Genomic DNA, 23603 nt, shown 5'->3' with positions numbered 1-23603 from the left:
TGGAGTATCGATGTCATTCTTTCACCGTAAGAGACAGAAGGCTTTAGTGAACAGTCATGGAAATTTTCAGGTCTCTATAGGAATCCATCAAAAAGATATGACGAGAGAAAAAAGTGGTTCATTTCCAGAGTTTGAAATCTGAAGAAATCTGAGCGAAGGACGAATTTCCTACCCTCAAACAAACGTAATTCATGGCCAAATGGTAATAGGTGAGAAAATAATTCTGGAATTGTGAGCGTCAGGAGTGTCTGAAGATATATCGGGACAAGCCTCATGTCTTAACTTCGCTCCGTTAAGGAGATATGACGATTCGAATATGCCTCTCATTACAGAAATCAAGCGGTGATTTTGAACAAACTCTCCATTGACTTTCTATGGAGAGTTTTGAGACTTTGTGTTGGTCTGAGGAGATTTGCCAAAATTCTATAAATCCCACAACAATGACAGTGACATTTTCTGAAAGCCAGCAAAAATACCTACGTTTTGATGTATAATTTGTGGAAGTTGAGTGAAAATTGAGCAAGTAGCAAGAAGTTGTTCGGACATGAAGAGAAGACTGCGAAACTTAAAGGGGCTCACTTAGAACCAACTGCATAGCAACCATAACAACCCATGTATTTTGTGAAAAATCACAATTTTGCAACTCAAAACTTTAAGAGGGATAAAAGTAAAACGGTAAAAGATTTGAAAAAGCTGAATCATACATTAATAGCCCAATAATTTGTGAACATTTTAAAGTTTGAATGGTTGTTCTAGGCAAAAGTATGAGGAAGTAGTTAAGTTTCAAAAAAGAGCAAGTTTTAGCAGAATTTTTTAAATTTCCCATTCATTTCAATGGGACAAATTAAAGGAAAAAAGCTTAATATTTTAAAAAGTATAATAGTGAAAAATACCAAAAGATATAGCACACATTAGTAGAAATAGCAGAATAGTTTAAATTTTGAACGGTGAAAATCGGCTGAAAATTGTGGAAGTAGTTAAATGCCAAAAAACGTACAAAAAGTGGCAACTAGAATAATAAAGTATAAAGAATAAAGAGAAACAGGAACTCTATAGTGTGGATGCCTTAAAGCATCCACACAATAAAGTATAAAGAATAAAGAGAAACAGGAACTCTATAGTGTGGATGCCTTAAAGCATCCACACAATAATAATAATAATAAAGAATAAAGAGAAACAGGAAAACAATAGTGTGGATGCCTTAAAGCATCCACACAATAAAGAGAAACAGGAACTCAATAGTGTGAATGCCTACAGCATTCACACAATAAAGAGAAACAGGAACTCAATAGTGTGAATGCCTACAGCATTCACACAATAAAGAATAAAGAGAAACAGGAACTCTATAGTGTGAATGCCTACAGCATTCACACAATAAAGAATAAAGAGAAACAGGAACTCAATAGTGTGAATGCCTACAGCATTCACACAATAAAGAATAAAGAGAAACAGGAACTCTAGTGTGAATGCCTACAGCATTCACACAATAAAGAGAAACAGGAACTCAATAGTGTGAATGCCTACAGCATTCACACAATAAAGAATAAAGAGAAACAGGAACTCAATAGTGTGAATGCCTACAGCATTCACACAATAAAGAATAAAGAGAAACAGGAACTCAATAGTGTGAATGCCTACAGCATTCACACAATAATAAAGAATAAAGAGAAACAGGAACTCTATAGTGTGAATGCCTACAGCATTCACACAATAAGAATAATAAATCCGACGAATAGTAATAAGTGTGCCTCTTGGCATAGGCACACTTAATAAAGAGAAACAAAAGGCATCCACAACATTGTGTGGATGCCTTTTGAGGCATCCACACAATAATAAATCCGACGAATAGTAATAGGTGTGCCTCTTGGCATAGGCACACTTAATAAATATATATTTCTTCTTCAGTCACGTTTCTCACTCACTATGTGTTAATAGACCTCTCTGCACTGAATCATACCCGTTATTAATCTGTCTCTCTTCCACAGCATGTCTTTTGTCCTGACTTCCTTCTATCGCCCCAACGGGGTGCAACAGATGGCCACACCTTCCCGAGCCTGCTTTTTCCTTCCCACGGTCACCAAAGCGCTTGCTCATAGGGGATCACATCACTTTGGGGTTTTTCTCTGTATGTATTGGAGGGTCTACCTTACAATATAAAGCACCTTGAGGCAACTGTTGTAGTCATTTGGTGCTATATAAATAAAATTTGAAATGGATCGATTATCATCAGAGAATATTGTAAACCTTGTCGATAAAGGACAAAACAAACAGATGCTGACCAGATTGTGTTTGCACGGCTGTTTATTGAGACAATATTAAATCTTCTTCTCTGCAATACACAATATGAAGTGTATTATTATTTCTTTGTGTGTTACGAGAAACATTATTGTCAAGACTTCAGTTTGAAAGATTCTGACATTTTAGAACAAACAAACAAACACACACAGGAATTGCATCAGAATTTATTATCAATGTTCCACATCAGTGGTCCCTCGCTTCAACTGAGTTAGGTGACCGCCCCATCCCCCAGCTCTTGAATGCATTTTTTAGACTGACACAAAAACTATTCATTTTGTAACATAAAGGTATCACTTGCACATTAAAAACAAAGCACATTTATAATGTCATTATCCGCCATTGTCTGTGATTTCCATTATATGTTAATATTGCAATAAGGACATACTGATAAGGCATGTTGAACAAGAACAAAAAAAAATGAATAAAACATGATAATGAAGAGATTAAAAGGGTAACAGAATGTCTTAACGGTATGTAGGCCAAGAGGAGGAAAACCTTTCTATCTTAAACAGAAAAAGGTGTCAGGATATGATGTTAGTAACAAGCAGAGGTAACACTGAAAATATTAAAAAACAGTCTCCATTTTTGTGGTTAAACTGAGCTTTGATTATTGAGCAGTGAGTATTCTGTAGCTATTTCATCTCGCAAACAGGGCAGGGATAGCTCAGTAGGTAGAGTGGTGGCCCCATGATCGGAAAGTCGGGGGTTCGACTCCACTGAACGGCTACCCTGAGGTACCCCTGAGCAAGGTACCGTCCCTACAGTACCTTGTCCCTACAGCACCCTGCTGCATTGGTGGCTGCCCACTGCTTCACTGGGTAAATGGGTTAAATGCAGAGAAGCAATTTCCCTATGGGAACTAACACATATACATTATTATACATTATACAAACGGGTGTTCAGCTGCTCATAAAAGTTCAAGTTGTGGCTTTCTTTGCTTCCCCCACAGAATCACTCAGTAAGACTTCTGTCATAATCACACATCAGAGTGACAATGGAACATAACAGAAACATATATAAAATTTTTGAAATTATTATCAGTTGTATTTTTATAGAAATACAAATGATAATAATTTCTGATGCAATATTTCAATATTTTAAGATCAATACTGACAACAAAAGCTGGACAAGCTGTCCTTAAATTCAGTAACAGTCAAACAAGTGGAAAAGTGAAGTAGCTATTTTAGAGAGCAGGCACATTTGGGATGTACAGGTTGCAGCACTGGGGGTTAGTGTGGCCCTTGCATTATCTATTAGAACTTTTCAAACATTGTTGCCTCAATACAGCAGTGTAAGCTTTTATTTCAAAGCAGCACGATAGTGAGACTAGATCAGGGGTGTCAAACATAAGGCCCAGAGGCTGGAATCAGCCCAGCAAAGACTCTAATGTGGTCCGCTGGAAGACTTCAGAAAATGTGCAGTATTTCATTGATTTTAACTGTACTACTATAATTCATATTCCTATTGATAAAGACTCTAAAAGATTAAAGGACATAAAAGTTCAATTTTCCACAGTTGGCTATGGAACGCCAGGACTGCCATAATGAATTAATTAAATACACCATTAAATAATTAATTAAATGTGGCAATAATTAATTAAAATTGGAATTAATTAATTAAATAAATAGTTATGACACATGTAATTAATTAATTATTGACACATTTAATTAATTATTTATGTATTTCACATTTTAATTAATTATTGACACATTTAATTAATTATTTAATGATATATTTATTTATTTTATTTTGGCAGTCCTGGCGCCTGGCTCTCACCATGAAATAATTTTATCTGTCAACCTCACCCATCAAACGCAGGGGGCGAGGTTAACGCTGCCCATGCAGCTTCTCTAACATTTGATTGGTTGCCGTGCAAAGTAAGTCAAAACAGGTCGATCCTAGATAATCGATTGCTTGTGTAGACTTGGGGCAGCCAGGTATCCCAGAATGCATTTCAAATCACAGGCAGCAATGGTGGTGGTGTAGTTTTAAAATACCCCGTTTTTCTGTCACCAACTACACTTTTAACAGTGTTTTAGCCGCGAATGTCGCGCTGTAATCTTCACATGTCTGGTCAGGTTGTCAACATAGAACATGTTTGCAAAAGTGCTCAGATGTTTTCAGAGATGTCACTTGCTCTGCTAACAGTCAGCATGCAGAGTGCACCGAGGGGGTTACGTTAACCGGTTTGTTTACATATTCCACTCTCCGTGTTCCACATGTTGCATTAGCAGATTCTCATTTTCACCAAACGATCGTCTATTTCCACCTGGTCTTGTGTCTCTGTGCTTCTGTAACATAAAGAACGAGCTGACATTTTTCTCACGAAACCAGCGATCAGCTCAACAGACCCTCAGTTTACCTGCATGCATCCTCCTCCTCACCTGTCACCTGTTTAACACCTGCTACTAATTCAAGAAACACGCCCACGTTACCTGGTGATAGTTACCTGTCACAGTTTAACTGGGCAGCCAGTACACAATATAACGCAATGTCAGCACATTTTTCTGCACAAGATAAGTAAATATAGTTTTTCCCGAGCGCAGAGCTGCTGGAGCTCGTTTCCCAACAGAGCACTTTATAGGCGAACCCACTTCATCAGCAGCTGATGTCACCGGCACACAGCTTTGAACCCTCACCTGGAGTTTTAGCTCTCAGTGGTTAAACGCTGGACTTAATTCACTCACGTTTTGTCTGTCGGGTCACGTTTACTTCGCTGTTTTATTTACAACTGAGCAAATCGGTTTGGCTGAGGTTAAAGTTACGTTTCAGAACTGCACAGTTTTACAGACGTTTAATGGTTCACTGGCACATGTGTTAGACTGAACTATTTATCTGGTGTGTTTTGGATTTAACAGTGAATTTTGAGATTAAACTGACTTTTAAAATGTTTTTATACAAAGAGGAAAGAGAAGGCGCATTTCCACCGAGAGGAGCAGAGTTTCCAACTACATGTTCATAATAAAGACTGCAACCTGGACAGAAATATTATATCATCTGTTTTTTAATAGTTATTCAACTGTATTCTAAGCACCAGCGATCTGTTAGAATTTTTAGAGTTTACTTAACTAAAAATAAATGAGGTTAACATATAATTTATGTGATTTTTTTTCTCTCTCTCTCTCTTTTTATTCATTTATTTATTTTTTTGCTTTTTCGGTCATGTTATGTTTAACTGTCAAAGGTTTGTTACAAACTATGAAACACATCGTGCAGACTTCTGGATGTTAGAAGAAAACTAATAGTGCTCATGAATGAGACTAAAGGCAGGAAGGTGTCCTTTAAAACTAAACATGTTAGTAGGACCTCCCTATTTATATCATAGTTTATGAAATAGCACGTGTATTTCAGTAATAGCCTACTGATTTCAGTGTAGTGGTGAACAGTCACACAGCTCACGTGGGTGTTATCTGTGATACTCCTTAACTATAATTTATCCAAGTTAACTTCAGTTAACTCTGAGCGGCTGGATCGACGGAGGTCAGACAACAATTTTACATCTAAGATCTTAAAACAGGACACAGCCATTATCCGTCCTGGCCTCATTATCAAATGTGAACGCAGACTGAGTCTATGTTTGACGTTTGCTTTATATCTAATCTTCCTCTCAAACATTTAAACAGCAGCGAGTCTGCAGCTGAGGGAACACAAACTCAAATTGTTGGAACAGGTTTGCTTGTTTCTTGCGTTCATTTGGTAATTTATTAAATGTATAACTGTTATAACTGCTGAGTCTCTTACGCTGATGAAAATGCAGAAAACACAGATCACGAACACCTGTTCAACCAATCGTTTTCATTCCACTTTGATCTGTGACAAACTGACGGTTCATCTCTGTTACAGTGTTGCGTTAGACTGCTATATTTTTGTGTTCTTTATGCTGTAGATTTTCACGTCTCTGGAATAGTTGGCAGTATTAAGGATGCTTTTCTGTAAAATCATATTGATATGACCAGTGAATTATTTGTAGATGACAGTTAGATTAGTCAGCTGGGAAACTCTGGGTTAACTCAGAGAGCTGAAGATATCGTGGATATGCTGATCTTGCTCCATGGTGTACAGGTCCGTTTACCCTCATGATTAATATTCACAATAAAAATATTAGCCGAACATCATGAAGTCTGTATGTGTGTCATAGTGTCGAACAACCTTTGTAAAGCCAGCAGTTACTACATGAGGAAACACCAACGTTATCTCTTTTATGCGTTTATACACAGGTCACGCTGATTACTGAACAAAAACCCAAAGATCAGCTGTTAATCGAATTTATTTGCTCTCTCTCCTCCTTAAACATGTTTTTAATGTTAGTTATAATTCAGAATTGGCGAGTGAAACACGTAGGACACATAAGAACATCAGGAAATAAAACCCCGATAAATATAACCTCAGTAAAATAAGTCCGTGTCAGCGGGGATTATTACAGCTGTGTACCGGGGCCTGCGCTTTGTCGGCGGTAATAACAGCTCGACTGCTTGCGAGGCGAGCGGGTCTATCCCACGCTTTGCCGTGAGACTGGGCAGACATCTCCGAAATCATCGAAGCACTTTTGCAAAGAGGCTCTATCTTGACAAACCGACCAGACACATGAAGATTAAACCACTATATTCTCGGCTAAAAAAATATTAAAACTGTATTTGGTGACACACACAAACAGGGTTTTTCAAAGTTCAGTTCTGTTAGTTTCCACATGCTGGTTGATGTGTGCTAAAAACAATGGCCACCAGGCCAAAGCAATGGTTTTGAGTCGATCAGCGTTAACCCCGCCCCCTGAGTTTGATGGGTGAGGTTGAAAATTATTTCATGGTGAGAGCCAGGCGCCAGAACTGCCAAAATGAAATAAATAAATATATCATTAAATAATTAATTAAATGTGTCAATAATTAATTAAAATGTGAAATACATAAATAATTAATTAAATGTGTCAATAATTAATTAATTAAATGTGTCAATAATTAATTAATTAAATGTGTCAATAATTAATTAAAATGTGAAATACATAAATAATTAATTAAATGTGTCAATAATTAATTAATTACATGTGTCATAACTATTTATTTAATTAATTATTTCCCATTTTAATTAATTATTGACACATTTAATTAATTATTTAATGGTGTATTTAATTAATTCATTATGGCAGTCCTGGCATTCCACAGTTGGCACCCTTAAACCCTTGTGCAATGACAATAAAGAGCTATTTTTTCTATTCTATTCTACTCTATTCTATGGAAACTGAGATGTACAGTTAAAATTGCATTTATTTTTCTTATATTTTCACTGGTTCGCCCAACTTAAAATCAAATTGTGTGGGACACAATTTAAAACGAGTTTGACATCCCTGGACTAGCGTCAATCTGCAGCATGTCTTAATGCACCTGAGGACAAAAGCAGGCAACAGCTTGGCACAATGGTGTCTGTGCACCACACCTTTCCTGTATTGCTGTGGTGCATGTCGAGAAGTGGAGTACTGAGCAGCTTGTGTACTCCTAGGGTGGTCTACTGAGCCAGCAGTTGCTCTGGTGGGCGCAGGAACACCACCATTACTGTGATGTTATCACTAGAACCAGCTGTCTTAGCATTACCCACCAACTGTTGGGCGACTCTTGCCCCCACATCATCCTCGGACTGTTCCACTGGAGCAGTTCCTCCTTCTGGTTTACCAGCCAGCTTTAGTGCATCCATAACTAGATGTGGGACTGCTGACGCCTTAACTGCATCAAAGAAACCATCACATGCCAGAAGCACATAGTCCTCATCACCCTGCAGTTTCATTGTTAGGCTTTCAGCATCTCCAGACACAAAGGGCTTCTGGTCAAAGTCACCTGAACGAGGGATGGATGAGTGGTTAACAGCTGCAAGTGAATACTGCAGAACCTCATCAGACTGTTGCAGTCATTGCCTGAAAACTATTTATTAAATCAACAGGCAAAACACGTGTACATAATCACTCACACTGCATTTTATGTATACAAAACCCCTCCCTTTTAGTATATTTTACTGTATATAGTAACCATTTGTACATAACACAAGTTACTCTTGTTTTTTACTTTATTTTTCTTAATTCTCTAATATCTCTAAGTCACTTTTTCATTCCCAGTTTCCTAGTATGGGATTAATAAAGTCTATAAAGACTCCCTGACTCTCAATTAAGACTGCAACAATTTAAGTAACTCCAACACATGCACTGCACACAACATTTGTTTTTACAGATATTGCATGTAAGGTGAGGATTACTTGTCACCATCTAAGTAGTTTAACATGGAGCTGCAGTCTAGTTCTGTCTACACACATGGTGAAGAACAAAGAGGCAGCCTTTACAGTGATGCAAATAAAAAAACGTGTATGTCTAGGGATGGGTATCGAAACCCGGTTCTTGTTGCGAACCGGTTCCCACTGTTTCAATTCCTTGGAATTGTTTGCCATTGTTGCAAACGATTCCCTTATCGATTCCAGTCGCCCCGAATGAGGTCACCACGTTGCGGAGCGTCATTTACTAAGCGGCTCAAATGCTCAAAAGTTTGGTTATACTTTACGGATGACGACAGGGCAACTTGCAATACTTTGCAAGTAGATATTTCATTTAAGGGAGGAAACACTACGAATATGCAAAAGCATTTGCACACAAAACACGCGATGACCTTAAATGAATGCCGTGTTTTTAATTCCGCTCCGGACTCATGAATCTCAACCCAGCAGCAGCGGTAACGTTTGTACGTCCTCTCCCGTTAATGCGGCAGGTAAATAATCAACTAACAGTGCATATTATGTTAGCGCGATCTGCCTTATTACAAAACCTGTGCGCTGCATTTAGGTGACCATGATGAGAGAGACAGACAGAAGCTGTGTTCCAAAACGTCGGCTGCATCCTTCGGAGGACCTGGCCTTCGTGGTCTACGTGGGCTGGGTCCTTCGAACACCGAGAAGGCCGGAAGTGCGAGGCTGTGAAACGGAACGGTCTAGCCTTCAGATTTGCGTCACCGCTGTCTCGGTGGAGTTTAATAAACTCGGCTGTCTGCTCCTTGCTATCTAAAATATAACAGGACACTGGCGTAAATTCTCGACCGTCTCACACTTCAGTTTAATCAGTTTTCTGTTTGACATTTATTCAGCTGTGTGAAAATCCCGGAGGAACCCACCAGATAGATTAATAACGTTTTATTTAATCTAATAATCTTATAACTTTGATCTCAGCCAAACCGATTTACTCCGGAACAAATAAAACACAGAAAAAAAGGCAAACAATTACATTTTTAAGTTCACCGAGTGACTTATATATCATGTTTAACCTGAGTAGCGAAAGAGCGGGGATCTGAAAACGACGAAGCTGCGATTCCGCTGCTCTCGCCGGCTCGAGTGACTACTGAACCCCCCGGCTTGCTATCCAGCGGGTGGCTAACAGACGTCTCCAAAAACGTCGGCGCACTTTTGCAAATATGCGTTGTCTTGATAAACCAAGCAGATATTTGAAATTTACACAGCTTCTTTCTTGCCTGAAAATATCTTAAAAGTTTATTTTGTGACCCAGAAAGAGTAATAAGACTAATTTTAAAACTTAGCAGCGGCCGCCATTGTTGCCAGCTGAAATTTGGCTTGGCCGCGCTATGAATTCTGGGATATGGTGGGCCACGAAGGACACACCCGACCCATCCTTCAAATTCGGGGAAATGAAGGACGCATTTGTCGGCCGCATTTGAAGGAGTTGACGAATTGGTTGGCTCAGATGCTGCCAGTTCTCGCTGCAGTCTACCGTTAGCGTCTCCTTTCAGGCCAGGATATACGAATGTCACCGAGCAGTGTCTAAGTTTGTGGTAAAAGGCTTGCACCCATTTGCACCCAGAAGTGTGAGACGGTCAATTTTCGGTAAGTGAATGTGTTTAATTGTAGGCAGGGACATTACTGGATATTCTTGTGTAATTGCTACAGAACAATTTATGTTATACTTTGTTATTGCTACAGAAGAATATTTATTTTATTATTTTACATTTACAATTTTTTTTCCTGGGGACCCCGTGACACCACATTGAAGAGCCATAGGCTCGATCTCTTAAGGATCTCACTGTTGGGTTTGTAAGGCCATGTTACTCCTAAATTTCTTTCTTGTTCAAAGAGAAGATATAAAACAAAGTTCTAAGCTAATCGACCTTAGTGTTCTCCTTTTTTTTAAAAAGAATCGATAAGAGAATCGATAAAGAATCGAATCGTTAAACAGAATCGAAAATGGAATCGGAATCGTGAAAATCTTATTAATACCAATCCCTATGTATGTGTCCAGGTGACACATTATTTAAATTCTTCTGCTTGCTGAAGGTTGTTGGCAGCTATCTTGCTTTATTTGGCAGTGATTACTGTAGTCTTTCCATTACAATATAAAGCACCTTAACACAACTGTTGTGGTATGGCGCTATATAAATATTGAACAGTGATACCTGTGGCAAGCAGGGCTGAATCAAATGAGGAGCATCCAGTGGGTCACCTTAAAAAGGCGGTTCATGTTTGAAAATCCTCCAATCTGTCTGAATTACAACCATTCTGAAAAGATGAGTGGACCAAAATTCCTCCACAGAACTGTAAAAGACTCATTGCCAGTTAGGGCAGCCCAACTAGTTACTTGGCATAGGGGGGGCAATCACTTTTTCACACAGGAACAGGACCATGTAGGTTTGGATTTTTTCCCCCCTTAATAGTAAACCCTTCATTTAGAAACTGTATTTTGGTTTAATTGTATTGTCTTTGTCTAGTATTTAAATGTGTTTGATCTATAACAATTAAATGTTACAAACATACAAAAAAGTAGGAAATGAGGAAGGGGGCAAAAACTTTTTCGCACTACAGTAAACTACTAAAAACATTGCAATTTCAAACACCTAAACCGGTGAACATTTCATCAAGACCTGTATCTCAATCAAAAGAATGATCAACAGAATACGTGCTTACAACACAAAAATTTCCTTTGTGGGATCAATAAAGTATCTATCCATTATTCTAGCTGTAGCCTTACTATCAATAATACTTATCAATGCACTTTCAATAATACTAAAATAGCAGTTTTTCATTTCCGTTTTTATTTCTATTTCAGTTTAACTAAAACTGAAATAAGCTTATCTTTTTTCATCATATAATTTAAAATGTGTTTTTTATATATATGAAATGGTACATTTTCTAAATATCTAAACACCGATTGCAAATATGAGTTAATGAGATTTGCAAATCATTAGATTTCCCTTTTAATTTACAATTTACACACTGTTTCAACTTTTTTTGGAACCAAGTTTGTCGTTTACTTTCAGTTAACATGAGCAACCTCAGTTTATGTAGCAGTGGAGGTCAATTAAGGTCACACTTTGAGAACTACTATATGATACAGCCAGTCAAATCACATCTACATTTCTGTGGTTTTGTGAGTTGGGACTGACTTACCTATGGCTCTCGATACAGCATATGTGCCATTAACACGCCAGCAACCCATGAAAGTAATGCAGCCTCCAAGATCCTCAATTCTCTGTTTCTCATCCTGGACAGTTTAACACATCAGAGAAGGAGTTTAGCTTCTGGCTTGCTTCTCACCATTATATGTGAGTATGTAAAAATAAGTGCATGAGTAATTTAACTTCACATGAAGTAACTGCATTTGTTAGTAATAGTTAAAAAACACACACATGCGCGCACACAAACACACACACACACACACACACACACACACACACAGAGTGTGTGAGAAAGAGCTCTGAGGAATGTTTGACCCATATCACGCAATAAACCTTTCAAATGTTTTATCTGCATTCCCATTTTGGAATACAACATAGCATGAAATTTGAGGCAGCAGAGGTTGTGTGTTTGTATGTGGGATTCTTACCTCTCTCTCTGGTTTATGTGGGTCCATGAGTCTAACAACATGCCCATCTCTGACCAGTATTGCCTGAGAGTCTCCCAGCCAAGCAACAGTCAGCTCTTGATCCTGGATCAGTACTGCCACTCCTGTACTGCCACTCCGGAGACGCTGCAGCACACACAAGTGTAATTTAAAGACAAAAGACGGAGCAAGACAGCACACCAAGTTGAGTACTATAGCATGTAAATGTCAGCAGAAAACATTGTGCTCAAGATGCTGCGCTGCTGCTTTCTCAGTACCTCTCTCTTGGCCTTGTTTCTGAACATGTCATCTGTGCGTTTGAAGGCTGTTTTAAAGGCTGTGGTTGCATCACTCTGCAGCATCTCCTGTTTACTTAGAACAACATGGAGGTGAGTGGAAGCGTAGGTTGCTGCATCCACCCCTCCATGGCCATCAAACACAGCATAGTAAGCACGATCTACATCATCCTGGACCATACGGGAGGGAAAGAAAGACACAGTCATTGATAAATGTCACAGAATGCAGTTTTGTGAAAAACTAAGTGTACCCCATGATTCAGTGGCTTGTAGGACCACCTACAATACACACCCTCTGAAGTGTGGGCTGACAGATGCCCCCCATAGGCAGCAGTGATCCCAGGATGCAGCCTACCAATCCCCAGATCTAGCCAACCCCTCAGATGTGACTCTAAAATACTTTGGTATGCAGAGGAGCTCATGGTTGAGTTGGTGACTGCAAGATATGCTGCACAACAAATCTATATCACCTCTCCACCACCATGCAGCATTTGTGTATGCTTGGCTTTCTTCAAATATGGCTTTTATAGATGATCAGCACCTTACTGCTGCTTACTTTATTCATATACAAGCAGTAAGGGTACACTTAGTTTTAACAGGACTTTATGCGGTCCTGTGAAAATGTTTTTATAATATTTTTCATACCTGAATTCCAAAGAGCTGGTTGAACTCCGCTAAAGCCAAATGTTTGTCCTCCATTTTTCTCCGGGTGTTTTTGATGGCATGAATGGAGCACTGGAGGTTGCGAGAGGGACAAAGGGCCACCTTGGGGAAGTTTCTGTGCCACGCCAGTGCTACATCTATCAGTTTATTCAGGAAGGTGCGTTGGACTGCCTCTGATTGAAATACTGACAATAAATTACAATACAAGTAAGAAACCTGTTATATTTCTGGGTTGTTTTTTTTCAATAACATCATGGAAAAAGGCATTTTATTCCTTGAATTAATATGTACAATGGAAGTCAAAATACTTCCAGGTGGCACGGTGGTTAGCACTGTTGCCACACAGCAAGAAGGTCCTGAGTTCAATTCCACCATCAGGCTGGGGTCTTTCTGTGATCTTTCTTCCTGCCACCGTCCAAAGACATGCAGTTTGAGAGGATGGGTTAATTGGTTAATCCAAGTTGCCCATAGGTGTGAATGTGAGCGCAAATGGTTGTCTGTCGCTATGTGTTAGACCTGTGACAGACTGGCAACCTGTCCAGGGTGTACCTCGCCTCTCACCCTATGACAGCTGGGATAGGCTCCAGCACCCCCCACGACCCTGAAAAGTATAAGTGGAAGCGAATGGATGGAAGTCAAAATACCACTTTTCAGTGCAGTGCAATGCAACATTGCCAAACACTATGCAAATGTACACCAGTTCCTTATAGAGGAGAGGTCTACTCATAGTTTCAATTTTAGTTTTTTACTTGTTTAAAAACTTTAGAAACTGAAAATATAATTGTTTGTATTAAAATGGACCCTTTCACACACATGTGGCATCATCGATGCTCAGGCTGTGCCCAAGTTGGCTGTGTGGCAGCAGACAGGGGGATATGTATTGGATAAATTATCATCTCCCCTTTGCAGCCCCTCAAATGCACTGTAAAAGATAAATTATAATCTGCGAACATGCCAATAAGGCCTGAGATGTGAAGACAAGTGTGAATGTGTTCTGTGTTAGTACCGCTAATGATATTTGGTAGTGATAAGTTGGTATCAAGTTACTTGGAGAGTGTAATATCAGATATATGATCCTGGACAGACAACTGTCTGCTTGAAATTCAAATGGCATCTTTCAGTATAATGCAATATATTCAAAGCACCACAAACATACAGACTGCTTTGTCGTCTGCCTTCTCTTCTTGGTCACCTTCAGGTTCCTCAGGGCACTGGTAAGGTAAAAGGTCAGTCTGCAGCAGCTGGGAATATGCTGCCTGGCAAAGGAGGGCACCAAGTCTTGGAGAAGCACCCCTGAACAAACACAGAGATAAATACATGTTGTGTAATCTCTTGAAATTTGAGTCATTTTTCTAACTGCAGTCACAAAGTGTTGCACCAAAGTCCAAATTGTGGACAGAAAAAAAAAAAAAAAATTTTAGGCAGTAACCTGTAAATGCGCTTCTTTTCCTCTACAGAATTGCATTTCTCTGGCAGCAAAGATTGTGTTTAGGAAACAGGAAGTGGCATGAACAATTTTGTTTCTGCAAACAGGAAATGAAGCCTTCCTGACAGGGAATACTTCTGTAGAAAATGTGAGCAGAACAGAAAGCCAGTCACAGTTAAGTGTTACTTTTTCCTGCTCAAAGTTTAAAAGTGATTGAAAGCCTTTTACCAGCCTCTTCTCATTGCAGAAAGATTGACTGCAGATTATTGATTTCTAGAAGCCCAGACTTCTTACTAGGGATGGGTATTGATAAGATTTTTACGATTCCGATTCCATTTTCGATTCTGTTTAACGATTCGATTCTTTATCGATTCTCTTATCAATTCTTTTGAAAAAAAAAGGAGAACACTAAGGTCGATTAGCTTAGAACTTTGTTTTATATCTTCTCTTTGAACAAAACAGAAATTTAGGAGTAACATGGCCTTACAAACCCAACAGTGAGATCTTAAGAGATCCTTAAGAGATCCAGCCTATTGCTCTTCAATGGGGTGTCACGGGGTCCCCAGGAAAAAAAAAATTGTAAATGTAAAATAATAAAATAAATATTCTTCTGTAGCAATAACAAAGTATAACATAAATTGTTCTGTAGCAATTACACAAGAATATCCAGTAATGTCCCTGCCTACAATTAAACACATTCACTTACCGAAAATCGACCGTCTCACACTTCTGGGTGCAAATGGGTGCAAGCCTTTTACCACAAACTTAGACACTGCTCGGTGACATTCGTATATCCTGGCCTGAAAGGAGACGCTAATGGTAGACTGCAGCGAGAACTGGCAGCATCTGAGCCAACCAATTCGTCGACTCCTTCAAATGCGGCCGACAAATGCGTCCTTCATTTCCCCAAATTTGAAGGATGGGTCGGGTGTGTCCTTCGTGGCCCACCATATCCCAGAAATCATAGCGCGGCCAAGCCAAATTTCAGCTGGCAACAATGGCGGCCGCTGCTAAGTTTTAAAATTAGTCTTATTACTCTTTCTGGGTCACAAAATAAACTTTTAAGATATTTTCAGGCAAGAAAGAAGCTGTGTAAATTGCAAATATCTGCTTGGTTTATCAAGACATCGCATATTTGCAAAAGTGCACCGACGTTTTTGGAGACGTCTGTTAGCCACCCGCTGGATAGCAAGCCGGGGGGTTCAGTAGTCACTCGAGCTGGCGAGAGCAGCGGAATCGCAGCTTCGTCATTTTCAGATCCCCGCTCTTTCGCTACTCAGGTTAAACATGATATATAAGTCACTCGGATAACTTAAATGTAATTGTTTGCTTTTTTTTCAGTGTTTTATTTGTTCCGGAGTAAATCGGTTTGGCTGAGATCAAAGTTATTAGATTATTAGATTAAATAAAACGTTATTAATCTATCTGGTGGGTTCCTCTGGGATTTTCACACTAGTGATGGTAAATTTGATTCTTTTTACTGAATCGAGTTTTAATGAGTCACTCACCAAAGTGAATCGGGTTTTTTGAGTCATTTGATTCACTGAGTCAGTCGACCAGAGAGTGCAAAAAATGTACATTTTCACTCAAACTTAATTTGTTTCTCTTTTCATGTAAATCCTACTGCTAAGATGAATGATTCTAAAAGAAAACAACTATTTTATAGAGCAAAAAAGAGCAAAAACATTTCTAAAATTAAGCAATTTCCTATCAAAATTGCTTAATAAACATTTATTTATTTTTATTTTAATATATTTTTATTTTTTATTTTATTAGTATTTTCCTTAAATGTGTTAAATATATATTTTCTCATCTAAATGTCCACTGAGCTGTGAGCCAGGGGGCGGTAATGCGCCTTAACATTGGTTGCCAACCAAGAAGAAGAAGAAGCTGTGAGTCAGGAGGGAGGGAGGGGGTGAGTGAGTGAGTGAGTGAGTGATTGTCGCCACTGTCGCCAAAGTGCTTGCTCATAGGGGGTCATATGATTGTTGGGCTTTTCTCTGTATCTATGAAGCGCCTTGAGGCGACATTTGTTGTGATTTGGCGCTATATAAATAAAATTGAATTGAATTGAATTGATTTGTTCGCTCTATGATTCAGCACAGGAGGGAGGGGGGTGAGTAGCTCAAATGTGCTGTTAGCATGTTAGCAGAGCGATGCTACTGTGAACCGAGGAGCTATTTTCTTGATGTGAGCTTCTACTCAGGGTTTTTTCTTCCAGTTCAGAGCAGAAATTTTTTTGTTACGATACTGAATGTTGTGTTTTTCTCCACAATTTTAATTATGAGCTAGATACATTGCTGCTAACAGCAACAGGGATGAGTCAGTGAGTCAGTTGGGCTTGTGAATCATGATTCAGGAGTCAGTAAAGTGATTCTCGAGTATTGAACAAGTCGTTCATGATTCGCACATCACTATTTCACACAGCTGAATAAACGTCAAACAGAAAACTGATTAAACAGAAGTGTGAGACGGTCGAGAATTTACGCCAGTGTCCTGTTATATTTTAGATAGCAAGGAGCAGACGGCCGAGTTTATTAAACTCCACCGAGACACCGGTGACGCAAATCTGAAGGCTAGACAGCCTCCAGGGGGTTCAATCCCCGGGCTCTCTGTCCTGGTCGTTGTGTCCTTGGGCAAGACACTTTACCATACCGCCTACTGGTGTTGGCCAGAGGGCGCGATGGCACAATATGGCAGCCTCGCTTCTGTCAGTCTGCCACAGGGCAGCTGTGGCTACAACTGTAGCTTGCCTCCACCAGTGTGTGAACGTGAGAGTGAATGAATAGTGAAATTGTAAAGCGCTTTGGGTGCGTTGAAAAGCGCTGTATAAATGCAATCATTATTATTATACAACAATAATCAGCATTCGACTCACATTTACAGTTTGTATAAAACAAAAATAAATAAGTTTTACTTCATGTCTGCTTGTGTATCACCATACACTAAAAATCATTTAAAAAATGGAATATGTAAAATAATCCACAGAGTGTCCTTTGTATTTATAATATTAATTAAGGCCCATCACTAACTAAATGGTGTGTGTCTTAGATAGCCACAATCATTTTCTCTTATTGGACCAGAGAAAACTAAATTTGTTCATTGTTACAACCTTCTATTCAGTTTGTCTCCTTCCCAGTCATACCTGTTTGCCAATAGCCTCAGGCCCAGCTCCAGGCTCTCTCCATGCAACTCCTCCATTGTGAATTTACGACTAAGAGGGCTAACAGGAAGTGAAGCGCCTTCCTCCAGAGCAGCTGGAAACTCCTCCAAAAATGCCTTCAAAAAGCACAGAGCCTCCTCCTGCTCCATCCCGCTGACTCTGGCTGGAGTGAACTCTTCGGTAAACAGGAGGTCAGGGCTCACAGGTCACTTCACAGTGGACAATTGAAGGGCACAAATTGAAACAAATTAATCAGTATAATTACATTACCATTTTCATCTAAAACTGTTTTTTGTCATACAAGTTCAGAGAACTAATATGGGAGGTGCTTACTGTGTCACAAGATGCTTGTCTGAGAGTAAAATTAAAAACAAAAAAACGTAAAATACCCAAATTCCCCCCAATCTTATATATTAATTGAAAACACTAATGTAACGATACAAGTGTTGTTATAAGCTACAGGACTAATAGGATTGCCACATCTTGTAATTTGTACAGATTTATTGGTCACCTGTGTGCATTTTGTGCATGATATGATGCTCCCCTGAGACAATATAATTCGAAGGTATAGCATACAGTTTCATTGGTAGGGAGATGATACCCACCTCTAAGTATATAGGTGTCAGTGAAGCCAGATAATACACACACTGACTACCGAAATGTCTTAAAGACAAAGACCTGGATGACCTCTAATTTCTTGTTCTAAATCAGATAAAACTGAGGTCCTTGTATTTGGCCCTAAATAGCTTAGGAATATGGTATCTTACCAGATTCTTAAGCTGGCTAGCATTACCTTGGCCTCCGGTAACATTGTGCGGAATCTCTGACCAGGATATATCCTTCAATACACATATTAAACAAATATATCGGACTGCTTTTTCCCCACTGTACTCTAAATATCTCTAAAGTTTGAAACATTCAGTCTCAGAGTTATGTTCAATAACTAATTCAAACATTTATTACTTCTAGGCTGGACTGGCTATTGTAATTCATTATTATCAGCATGTCCTAAAAACTCCCTGAAAAGCCTTTAATACAAAGGCATTAAAGGCTACATTACATGTACATTTAATACAAAATGCTGCATGAAGAGTACTGACAGGGTGTCTTTTCATTAGCTCCCTGTTTAAAAATTCTGAATCAACTTTAAAATTCTTCACCTCATATCCAAGGTCTTGAATAATCAGACCCAGTCTTATCTTAATGACCTCATAGTATTCTATGATCCCAATACAGCATGCGACTCTCAGACTGCTGGTTTACTTGTGGTTCCTAGGATATTTAAAAGTAGAGTGGGAGGCAAACCTTCAGTTTTTCAGGCCCCTATTTTAGGGAACTAGCTCCCAATTCTAATTCAGGAGGGAGACACCCTTTCTAATTTTAATATTAATTAATATATTATGGTAAATGGTAGAGCAGGGCGATATGACCAAAAATATTTATCATGATATATATTTGAAAATTTGCGATAACGATATAACTGACGATATAATTGACACTAGACAAAACACTTTACAACTCCACAACTTTATTAGTGCAAAAAACATCAATGTATTTTCACTTAAACAAGCAGTAGTTTTTTATGTGCATTAAAGTTATATAAAAAATTTAACAGTGCAAATGCAATTTCCTTGCTGACAGTTTAACCAAAAGGCATTTCCAGTGAAAATTGGCCGACATATAATAATAATAATAATAATAACAATAATAATGGATTGGATTTATATAGCGCTTTTCAAGGCACCCAAAGCGCTTTACAATTCCATTATTCATTCACTCTCACATTCACACACTGGTGGAAGCAAGCAAGCTACAGTTGCAGCCACAGCTGCCCTGGGGCAGACTGACAGAAGCGAGGCTGCCATATCGCGCCATCGGCCCCTCTGGCCAACACCAGTAGGCGGTAAGGTAAAGTGTCTTGCCCACGGACACAACGACCAGGACAGAGAGCCCGGGGATCGAACCGGCAACCTCCCGGTTACAGATGCGCTTCCTAACGCCAGCGCCACGGTCGCCTAAATCCTCAGCATAACCACGTATAATATCCACAAAACTTAAAAAGAGGTTATACACACACAATACGGTAATATTATGCTGAAACCCAGTACGAATCACTCCGCGAGGCTCCTGCCTACGATAGCCATAATGCCCGACAATCCATTAAGCGGTGCGGATTCGTAGCTTAGCAAAGTCGTACTAAAACATTTGACAGATTTTCCAGCGCTGTGTACCACATAAAATCGTTTTGAGGTCAGTAAACACAACCGGAATTTATACATAAGGCACACGGGATTATAAGGGGCACTGTTGATTTTCAGAAAAATCAAAGGATTGATTTTAAGTGTTAAGTTTTCCAAAAAACACGGTAATAACGATGGCCCGCTAGCATGCTCTACCAAAAATAGTGCTTTGTTGTGTATCTGATGGACGAAAGCTAAACCAGTTCCACACCACTGAAGTTGCAGCATTTTTACAAACCAATTATGGTTCATCCATTTCATCCAACAATCCGCTTTCGCCCTTCTCATTCTTTGTCGCCGCCATGCTTTTACAGCTATGTGCGTATGAAAACAAAGGCACTGCGCATGTGCGTTTTACCCATATTCTATCGCGATATTTCATTTTCTTATCGTTGCCGAACATTATATCGGTATTACGATATGATATGGTCCAGCCCTAGTAAATGGTAAATGGACTGGTTCATATATAGTGTTTTTCTACTCTGAGCATTCAAAGCGCTTGTAAATTCACCCATTCGCACAAGCACTTTTTTCTACCCTTTTCTAAGTACTTCCTATCTAACAGTCAGACAGATTCATACGAGCAACATGGGGTTAGTATCTTGCCCGAGGACACTTGGCATGCAAGTGGAGCAGACTCGGACTCAACCCTAGTAGGTAACCTGCTCTACCACTAGAGCTACAGCCAATGTTCCCTCTAAGCTGCGCACGTGCGCAATTGCGCACTGCTGGCACGGTCTCTGTGCACAGAAAATCTGCGTTGCACAGAAAAAAGAAAAAAAAAACCTAACCTGAATTGAAATTAAAATTAATACTTTAACAATTCTGCTTTGCAGTGTTAGTAAGTGACCGGCTGCTCCCGTATGGGATTAGAACGATGCCACCTATAGTCCAGCCAATAATGCGATTCACATTCGTATATACGCAGCTAATCAATGTCATTGACAGGCTATGACAGCATCCTTATGTGCCGATACCGGTGTTTTAGCTAGCAAAGCGGCGTGGCTGACGTGGAGGGAAGCCACGTTAATGACAACGTGTACAATCATTGGAGATGTGAGCAGGAGAGACGGAACAATTGACGGAAAAAGTGTGGACTTTATACCAGTTTTTAAATTGTGTTGATAGGCCACGTAAAACCGGAGTTATGATAAAAATATCTGCAATGTTTGGTTTTCTTCTCGAATACTATCGTTGTTTATATTTACTGCGGGAAGAAACGGTAAAAACAGCGTTTTATAAGGAAAACGCTCAAAAGCACTCTCCGCCTGTGAGCAAAAACAACGCAAAAAAAAACCCACCCTTTCCTATTGGTCGAAAAATGAAACCTGGTCTACCAATCAAAAAATGATATGGCAAAATGGCATTTAGTTGTTTAGGAAGGGGGAAGTTTTAGGAGTGACGGCGGTGTTTTGAGATGTGAGAGATTTTCGACGTTTAGCGCAAATCTTGTGTAGTTAGTGTGAAATGTAGTCAATAGTTTTGTTTTGTGTGTCAGAACAATGAGGCGACTACTGAATGTTACAGATGTTACATGAGTGATACATGTCCTGTTGTCAGTCCTGCAGGTACCAGGCTTGTGATGTTCTCCTTTATCTCATAGTGGACAGAAATTATTTTTTGGAGTGGCACAAATGATTTGTTTGGCATCAAATTTGATGCAGAACACCTGATTGTTCTGTAAATAGTTTGAAATGTTTATTTAAAAAACAAAAACAAACGCCTTGGCTGCATTTTTAGGTAAACAGCTGCAAAAATCTTTGTTGTTTGCATAACTCAGTTACTTTTTTGTAGAAGTAATTATATAATTAATTGCCCAACATTGGTCATTATATACTGTATTTTGCAGACAGAGAGTTACAGGACTCACTCCCAGACCACAGACTCAGACTCATAATACAAGTTACAGCTTTATAAAAAAAAAGAAGAAGAAGAAGAAGAAGAAAGTTTTGTTTTCAAAATTGGAGTTCAAGTTATTTTTTACTTCCAATAGTGTTAACATACTACACAGGTCATGAACAAGATTCTTTTTAATTTTCATTGTAAGTGGGCTAAAGCACTTAATTAAAAGTAGTCTAACATAAATGTAATTTGATTATTTTAATAAACCATGTAACTTGGACGGTTTCGATGCTGGCGTGACCAAAGTGGACACGTCTACTGTTGCTCACAGTGGTCCAAGGGACCACTCAGGGAGTTTGTGTGTTCGTTCAGACACATGAAAAATTAGAGGGAACATTGGCTACAGCCACCCCTATATGAGGCTTAAAACTTTCCTTTATGATAAAGTCGTGTTCTGCAGAAGGTTTCTATCTGCTAAAAGGGAAGGTTTATTGCCTGGTACAATAATGTGTCCAACTTGGACAGTTTCTCTCCCCAACTGTATGGTGGGAGACTTAAATTTTATGTTCTTATAATTCATTTATTTGGATATCGGCATTTGGGGGTGTAGACAGAAAACTGTCATTCCTGTTTTCTTCTTCTGACCCGTCTCTGTAAAGCTTAGGCTGTGTGGGAAAATTCCAGCATATCAGCAGTTTCTGAAATAGTGGGACTAACTTGTGTGGCACTAACAACCATGCCCCTTTTCTAATGCTCCGTTTGAACCCGAGGAGGTCAACTTGACCATGGCTACATGTTGCTGCCATAACTACTGGTTAGATATTTACATGCATATCTAATAAAGTGGTGAGAGAGTGTATATGGATTTGTACAGGAAATATTCGTACAGTTCAATTCATAATTTGTTGGGCATATAGAACGTTTTTGTACAGCATCGCAGTGGACTTGAAATCAGCAATAATCAATTTATGAAATGTAACGCTCTAAACCAGGCCCCAGGGACTTCATTATTACAGGATATTTTTATTTTATTTTTATTTTTTTAAATGCGCCAGCTTGTTGTCATGTAAGCTACATGTTGGCCAATATGTCTGAACATTTCTTGAAAGAAGCGCAGAGAAGCACTTGAAAAGGGCTCGCAAACTCCGCACACTTTGAGTTAAACGCAAAGAAAAAAGCAACCGTGCTGCATTGGTTGTACACCAGGACTCATACCTGAAAACTGGAGCCTAACGATCAGCTTTTCCGTTTCTTTTCTTTGAAGTGCGTTACATGAATGTTGAGGGTTTGGTGCTTTGTATGCAGTACACATTATAGTGCTGCCCACAATTACACCTCGAGTCCTGAGTCACTCACTCACTTGTCGACATGATCGCTACCAGAATACATGCTTTACAGCCAAGCAGTGGTTAACTTGGTCTTACCGTCCGCTGACTTGGTGCAGTCCCTTGTTTTAGTACGCGTCTTCACACCTCCTGAAGTCCTACTGACGAAACACGCCCTTCGGCGAGACAAAGACTAAAGGGATTTACTGATAACGCAAACATGCACCGCGTATGGTAATACACAATCCCAGTTCACTATCAACAGTGTTTACAGATCTGCGCAACGATCCACACCCAATTGGACCGGCACTTTCCTGTACGCCATCATCGTCATCACCATTGTCGTAAGACCCTTCTTCTTCGCCTATCTTTTTATGGCGGGTAGCAAACAACTTTAGGTGTTATACCGCCACCCTCTGGACTGGAGAGTGGCTCGGAACAGCTTTTACGTCCTATTCTCATACAAATAGTTGTTGCTGTTGCTCTTAAAAACCCACATA

General features: G+C 39.3%; 1 protein-coding gene and 1 long non-coding RNA gene across 4 annotated transcripts in view; both read right to left on the bottom strand.

The window, feature by feature from the left end:
• Nucleotides 1-23603, bottom strand: part of LOC146507181 (uncharacterized) — a 224311-nt gene that overhangs the window by 193316 nt on the left and 7392 nt on the right. The gene's annotated exons all lie outside the window — the stretch shown is intronic.
• ppm1f (protein phosphatase, Mg2+/Mn2+ dependent, 1F) lies at nt 2284-23471 on the bottom strand. Of its 3 annotated transcripts, none has more exons than XM_085180601.1 (8): nt 23203-23471; nt 17679-17905; nt 14300-14400; nt 13090-13292; nt 12427-12615; nt 12152-12295; nt 11716-11809; nt 2284-8120 (listed from the first exon to the last, which is right to left on the bottom strand). In XM_085180601.1, the coding sequence occupies exons 2-8, from the start codon at nt 17843-17845 to the stop codon at nt 7795-7797; spliced, it is 1224 nt and encodes a 407-aa protein (XP_085036727.1). In that variant the 5' UTR covers nt 17846-17905; nt 23203-23471; the 3' UTR covers nt 2284-7794. The 3 variants fall into 3 exon arrangements, with proteins under 3 accessions (XP_085036727.1, XP_085036725.1, XP_085036726.1); XM_085180599.1 differs by having other exon boundaries at nt 14264-14400; nt 23203-23469; XM_085180600.1 differs by lacking the exon at nt 23203-23471 and adding an exon at nt 22994-23196 and having other exon boundaries at nt 14264-14400.

This window comes from Neolamprologus multifasciatus, chromosome 12 (assembly GCF_963576455.1).
Source record: "Neolamprologus multifasciatus chromosome 12, fNeoMul1.2, whole genome shotgun sequence".
Classification (NCBI taxonomy): domain Eukaryota; kingdom Metazoa; phylum Chordata; class Actinopteri; order Cichliformes; family Cichlidae; genus Neolamprologus; species Neolamprologus multifasciatus.
The sequence above is the reverse complement of the archived record's forward strand: the minus strand, read 5'-3'. Positions and strand labels throughout refer to the sequence as shown.

Excerpts from the sequence above, each read along its gene's own strand:
- ppm1f (XM_085180599.1), bottom strand. The coding sequence starts at position 17,845 with ATGGAGCAGGAGGAGGCTCTGTGCTTTTTGAAGGCATTTTTGGAGGAG. Across the intron at positions 12,296-12,426 it reads GAAACAAGGCCAAGAGAGAG|CGTCTCCGGAGTGGCAGTAC; the intron begins GTACTGAGAAAG and ends TGTGTGCTGCAG. Across the intron at positions 11,810-12,151 it reads CACATAAACCAGAGAGAGAG|GATGAGAAACAGAGAATTGA; the intron begins GTAAGAATCCCA and ends TAAACTGTCCAG.